General features: G+C 37.4%; 2 protein-coding genes across 3 annotated transcripts; one reads left to right on the forward strand and one right to left on the reverse strand.

The window, feature by feature from the left end:
• Nucleotides 1–157: 157 nt before the first annotated feature.
• On the forward strand, nt 158–2,460 carry LOC115758508 (double-strand-break repair protein rad21 homolog). Its single transcript, XM_030699198.1, has one exon. The coding sequence runs from the start codon at nt 219–221 to the stop codon at nt 2,394–2,396; it is 2,178 nt and encodes a 725-aa protein (XP_030555058.1). The 5' UTR covers nt 158–218; the 3' UTR covers nt 2,397–2,460.
• Nucleotides 2,461–2,915: 455 nt separating this feature from the next.
• Nucleotides 2,916–4,147, reverse strand: LOC115758510 (probable transcriptional regulatory protein Cagg_2594). 2 transcript variants are annotated; one of them, XM_030699201.1, is made up of 4 exons: nt 3,657–4,147; nt 3,407–3,581; nt 3,250–3,345; nt 2,916–3,182 (listed from the first exon to the last, which is right to left on the reverse strand). In XM_030699201.1, the coding sequence occupies exons 1-4, from the start codon at nt 4,085–4,087 to the stop codon at nt 3,078–3,080; spliced, it is 807 nt and encodes a 268-aa protein (XP_030555061.1). In that variant the 5' UTR covers nt 4,088–4,147; the 3' UTR covers nt 2,916–3,077. The 2 variants fall into 2 exon arrangements, with proteins under 2 accessions (XP_030555061.1, XP_030555062.1); XM_030699202.1 differs by having other exon boundaries at nt 3,407–3,598; nt 3,657–3,736.
• Between the last annotated feature and the right edge of the window lie 2,414 nt (nt 4,148–6,561).

The raw sequence follows: 6,561 nt of genomic DNA on the forward strand, positions 1-6,561 counted from the left end.
TTTCTATTAATTAATTTATTTTAAAAATCTCTACTCTATAATTCATAATTTTCACTAAATATGCAGATTCTGTACTGTTAAATTGTATGAAAATATCGATATATGGCTATCGAAAATTTAGAGTAGCATCTAGGTCGCCATGTTGTTTAGCAAATTGTGCATCTCTGTTTTGTTTGTGTATTAAAGCGATTAAAATATTGTAACAAATAATATAAATAATGTTTTACGAACATATTATATTGGCCAAAAAAGGGCCGCTAGCCAGAATTTGGTTAGCAGCCCATTGGGATAAAAAAATTACAAAAGCACACGTATTCGAAACAAACATAGAAAAATCTGTGGAGGGTATTTTACAACCAAAAGTAAAATTGGCGCTACGTACATCTGGACATCTATTGCTTGGTGTAGTGCGAATATACTCAAGAAAGGCAAAATATCTCTTGGCAGATTGCAATGAGGCGTTTGTTAAAATCAAAATGGCATTTAGGCCAGGAATGGTGGACTTACCAGAAGGCCATAGGGAAGCCAATGTTAATGCCATAACATTACCAGAAGTATTCCACGATTTTGACACAGCATTGCCTGAACTGAACGATATTGATATTGAGGCCCAGTTCTCCGTCAACCAATCCCGGGCCGATGAAATAACAATGAGGGAAGATTACGGCAGCTTATCGCTCTCCCTGCAGGACGATGGCTTTGGAGACATTGGATTTGAAGCAGATACACCTGAAATGATGCGTGGTCCCATGTCGGGCAATATAAATGATCAGCTGTTTGACGACGATGTCTTGGCAAATGTTGTTGAATCGAACGATCCGAATATTACGATAACACAGTCCGAAATGCCCAGCGATCGTCTTGATGGCGACGGCTTTGGCGATTCTTTTGGCCAGCCCACTTTATTTGAGGATGATCTGTTTGGCGAGCCGCCACAAACAGTTGGAATAAATACAGAAATTAACGAAGCTAACAATCCACCAGACTATTCTGATGACGATGGTATTGACAACTTCAACAACGCCCCATCGCCGGCATCGTCCTGCGCCAACTCTGTTGCAGATGACAAGGAGGACAATTTTCCAGCAAAAGACCACAATTTCAATGAAGACGTCAATGCCTCTGGCGGCGATGCGGCATTAAATGACTTAACTCTTGTACAAAATGATGACGAGGGATTCGCTCTTGCACCCATTGATGCAACTACCTACAAGGGTACCACGAAGGCCAAGCGCAAGCGGAAGCTTATTATTGATGAAATTAAAAATATTTCGGGAGAGGAAATGAAAGCCCAACTAGCAGACACTTCCGATATACTTACTACTCTAGATCTGGCCCCACCTACAAAAAGGTTAATGTATTGGAAGGAGACGGGTGGGGTTGAAAAGCTGTTCGCTCTACCATCTCGAACTATACCCGCTAGAGTACTTTTGAATAATTATAACCGGCAATTACTTTCACATTCGACGCCCCTGGAGGACTTCTCAAGTATTGCCCCAATGGATGTCCTGGCGTTGGAACTGTACACACAGGAGGGCGAGAGCTCGATTATTATAGTGAATAAAAAGGGACGCAAGCGTAAGAATGATGTATCTGCAAATTTAACTGCTGATCAAGCTACAGATAATACTCTTACACAAAGTTTGGCGCCTCCTGAAATGATTCGCGAACAAGAAAAATCTTTGGGTCTCTCAGCCGTGTCTTTAGATATCAGCACAAAAGAGCGGGAGAGCCTTGCACCGCAAAGCGACGCTGCAATTTTCGAGAATATGCGAAGTCCAGCCCTGTTATCGTTCAATGACATGGAAAACTTTTCAAATCTCAATGAATTACCATTAACACCCCGGGACGGTCATCAAGATATGGGTGATGATTTCCACCACGGCGATTTAACACCTGCCGGCTTGGAGCATGGACAAATGACTCCACATCATGGCGGAATCGGTGACATTGATTGTATACCAAACTTGCCGCCTGACCAAGTCAGCTCTATTTTCAATGACACTGAAGCTAGATCTATATCTGCTGCCAATAACTTCAATAAGACGTGCGAGATTTCAACAGATTGGAATGATTACGATTTTCCACCTTCAGTTGGCCTACCGAATGCTACCGCCGATGAACAAATGGAAAACGAAACGGATGAGCAATTCGAGGAGCGGGTGTTAAACAAAAGAGCAGCACAACTTTTTGTTGATGTCAGAGTTCACTTTAACAACCACGATCATTTAACGCTTTCGCAACTAACAGTCCGAAATTCAAGAAAACAGGCCGCACAAAAGTTCTACTCCCTACTCGTATTGAAAAAATTCAAGGCGTTGCACATCACACAAGCTGCGCCGTATGCAGACATAACAGTTACACGTGGCCCTCTGTTTGACAATCCTAAATTGTAAACAATTGCCAGCTTGGTTTTGGCAGCTAACCGAAAACAATAATAGTTTTGCATGTATTTTTTCAAAGGAAATAGCGTACCAATAAAATGAAAAATTGTAATTTATAAGCCATTAATAGAAATTTGCGGTTTTTAAAAGCAATTAAATATAATTTAAAAAATAGTTCTGTATTTATTTCAAGATGCTTACTGACTAAAATTATATGTAAATTAATTATCAATTTTTAATATTGTTTATGAACTTGAAAAACAATTGTTAAACATTGTGAATATATATTCCATTGACGGATACCTAGATTTAACACATAGAAATTGTTGCCGGACTTCACAAAGCGTAAGTCTGAACAAAAATCGAAGTCTTAAGTTAATCGACATAATTTTAATCCTTCTAATTTTTAGATGGACCGAAGCTATTTCGCTGGTCTTTTAATCAAATAACTCTGGAAAGAATATGGCCCATGAATATCATCTGTAAATTAGAGCACGTAACTAATATATTGAAAAGAGCATTTGACAAAGATTTTATTGCATAAATGTTGTTATATTATCAGTAGGCTCAATAAATTTAAATAGTTTTTAAATTTATAACATATTTCTCACCCATCTTTAAATACACATGACATAACATAGAATATTTGCAAGTACACATATATATATATATATATTTAAATATGCTATGACTTTACTCCACGTTGTCATAAATGTCTTCCAGGCCAGGAACAAGCCGTAGTTTTTGTACAAATGCATCATATGCTTTCTGTTCATCTTCAGCTAGCACCACAAGGCTCTACAAATAATGAACACACTTTAATCATAATTCTTTTTTAAATGAAAGAAAAAATCCAGTTTCTTACGTTTGGTGTAAATACATGTTCGCTATTTTCAATGCTGTATCCATTTTGCTCCAATGTCCTGCTTAGGCCACTCAAAATAACAGGACTGCAAAAAAACTAAGAATACAGACTAAATTAAGCATAATTTTATATATATTAATACCCAAATTAAACTTACATTTACCGCAGCATTTGTTACATCAACAATTTCTACGTCTTCTGCTCCAAACTGAATGGCATCTGCAGTTACTTTTTCTTCTAAGCTGGGCTGATTTTTGTCTAACTCTGAAGTGTAACGAGTTTGGATAAGGCCAAAATCTTGAAACATATGGCTCACATCCACAAATGAACCACTGGAAAAGTTGTTTAACTTAAGTGTTGTTTTTAATTAAACTTTTCATCTATTATGAATTATATTATTAACCCACCCAGCCTTTTTTATCGTTGCGGTTGCATCCATCTTAACGGCAGCCATGTTGTCAGTATAAATGGTACAAATCATATAAACATTTCTTTTGAATCTTATGTCGAGTCGATGTTTTTTCAATTGTGCCTTGTTATGCTGGCATTTCTTTATTGTGTTCTGTATTGTTCCGATTGGCATATTCTTCTTCAGCGCATTATCTATTTCTGATCGTAGGAGAGAGTTCACAGCAGGGTCCGCGGATTTACCTTCCTGCACAGCCAATCGCAGTTGCCTAGCAATCTTTGTGAATAGGGCTGCTCGCAATCCGTCCTTCTGGGCTTTTATATGTTTTATATTTGCCCACTTTGAATGTCCAGCCATGTGACGGACCGAACATTTATTAAAATTTAATTGAAAATATTCAATTCCGATTCGGCTACAATGTCGTAACATCTTTATTTATATGAAACATTCACAACAACAAAGTTAAAGGAAACTCAAAACACACATGCCTCTGCGATAGTTCGTGCCGATTATACAGGGCGGTTATGTTAAGTAAAGGTAAAGTAATCGATAAAACTGCAATAGTCTATATATTTAACATACCGAAATAACATATGCGGTCAATGTAAAGGGACTTTTAGTTTGGTATTAATTTTAACATGTGAAAATTAGTACATTTTACTTGTCGAAATCAGCAGTAGCCATAACAAAAAAATACTGATTTTCTTAGCATGTTATTTAAATAACAATTTAAAGATCGTTGAAATTACTTGGACAATCGCAGGCAACTACATCGAATTAAATGTATTCTGTAAGCAAAATTTCGTATGTGCAGTTTATTTAAATACCTTGAAATTAAAGGACTGTTCGGATGTGCAAATTAATTCATGAAGACTATGTGTGACGAAAGTGCTGACTAACAATCTCGCTAACTAGTGTTTATTTAAAGTTTGTTGTGTGCTTCGTCTGATAGCGTTAACGGGGTTGGACAAAATAATGCTTTAACAAAATTATAATATATTGCGCGACTGTTTAAAATATGGAAATATCGTCTTGCTGACTAAATATACAATGCAAAATTGGAACGTAGAAGTAAATAATGCGCGTAACCCTGAGCATTTTTTTAAATCCCAAATTGCCCGCCAGCAAGAAATAGCAGATCACAGGAGGACTTTTTATTAATTTAAATAGCCAAGTTAAAGTCGATTTTGTGATCACGTTCTTATTAGAAAAGTAACCAAAATTTGCATATACACATGCATATGTGTGCATAAATTGGCATACTCTGCATGCACATGCATGTGTGTTTGTGTTATCTTCTGTTATATGTATGTGTGTTTTGCTTGTGCTCCGAGAGGGAATTTATCTTGTGATCGTTTGCCTGCTCTATTTTCTATGCGCCGTTATTTCTGCCATTTGCGTTTGCACAGTCGTTTCTTATTTTATGTTAGTTTGACTGGAGTAGTTAGACGCGTTGTTACGCTGTGAGTTATAAATATAAAAGTTTAATATCTTGACTAAATACCGTCCAATTTTCGAATGGTATACCTTCTCGGACTCGTTCGGATCAGGACTATTGATTAGCATATAATAAAGTTTTTTTTTTTTAATTTCAGTTTCCTACACTGAGAAAAAGCATTGCTCAATTTCCTTTCATGCTTTTTCTCTCTTCTGCTAGCCACCACGGCATGTTTTCTCCTTTCTACGCCTGGTGTGCACCAGGCCACATCAACCACTGTGATTCAAGGTAAGATCATAAGTTGAAGGTCTTTCAGTTGATATTTCAATATTCAATCATTTTAGGCGATCTTGGGATAGCTCAGCTAACTGAAATGTGCCAGATCTTTAAAGTTCTAGCAGCTTTATCTGAGCGAATTTTTGATCTTCAATCGTTCTCAGTATAATTATGTGAATATATCTTCGGCAGATATCTTTGACGTATACTGCTCTTGCGTCATATCAGGCTGTGATACCAGGTAAGATCATTCGTTGAAGGTCTTTCAGTTAATACTACATTATCCAATTATGTCAGGTGATTTTGAAAAATCTGTGCTAATTTGAATGTGCCTCGTGTCTATAGTTCAAGCAGCAACATGGATATAGCAAGGGCCTGTGAGCTACGGAAACTAAGTGGATGCAGAGGAAGCTCAGATATCTTTAAATTTAACTGGGGTAGGGCATCATCAGCCAACTCGCTGTGATTGAAGGTAAGAGCATACATTTAAGATCTTTCAGTTTAAACTGCATTGTCCATTTATTTTAGGCGAATTTGGGACAGCTACTTTTCCTAATTTGAATATGTCGGATCTCTGGGTAGCAGATCGATCTAAGCGAAATTGTTTCCGACTGCTATGGCCAAGGGCCCGATGATATTGGCAGCTTTCGGCGTAAATGAGGCTAAGAGTTGTGGACGACGTTGGATATCCTGCCGACGTCTCTGCGCCCACACCATCCAGATGCTGGTACTTACTGGTAAGCGTGTCACATCTGAGTATCATGTTTTGTCAAACCAAGATATAGGGATAGTTTTATAACTCGGTCACATTTTTGCAGATGCCAAACTGTCTAACTAGCAGGTGGCCAAAAGACATATTTTTCGTCCGTATTTGGTTCACAAGGAACAAATATATATATTATAATATATAATATATATACAATAAGGACTATATACGGCCAAAGGACATCTCGATGGTCCTTGCACTTTCGAGATACGACTACTTTTCTATAAAACACATTCAATTTGTGGCCATAACTCAGCCAGATCCCTAAGGATATTTGAAGGATATACATTTTTGAACTCGTAAGGACCAGTGCGCTTGAACCCTACGATCCTAACGCACTATGTCCTTTAAAAATCTGTAATCTAATGACCGAGTTATAAGCAATCAAAAATTAAAATTTTACTTGACCTGCCAAACGTGCCC

Source organism: Drosophila novamexicana, unplaced genomic scaffold, assembly GCF_003285875.2.
Source record: "Drosophila novamexicana strain 15010-1031.04,08,12 unplaced genomic scaffold, DnovRS2.1 tig00000193-arrow-pilon, whole genome shotgun sequence".
Taxonomy (NCBI): domain Eukaryota; kingdom Metazoa; phylum Arthropoda; class Insecta; order Diptera; family Drosophilidae; genus Drosophila; species Drosophila novamexicana.

Coding starts and splice junctions, on each gene's coding strand:
- LOC115758508 (XM_030699198.1), top strand. CDS start 219: ATGTTTTACGAACATATTATATTGGCCAAAAAAGGGCCGCTAGCCAGA.
- LOC115758510 (XM_030699201.1), bottom strand. CDS start 4,087: ATGTTACGACATTGTAGCCGAATCGGAATTGAATATTTTCAATTAAAT. Junction 3,346..3,406: donor TAACAAATGCTGCGGTAAAT/GTAAGTTTAATT, acceptor CTGTATTCTTAG/TTTTTTTGCAGTCCTGTTAT. Junction 3,183..3,249: donor AACATGTATTTACACCAAAC/GTAAGAAACTGG, acceptor CATTATTTGTAG/AGCCTTGTGGTGCTAGCTGA.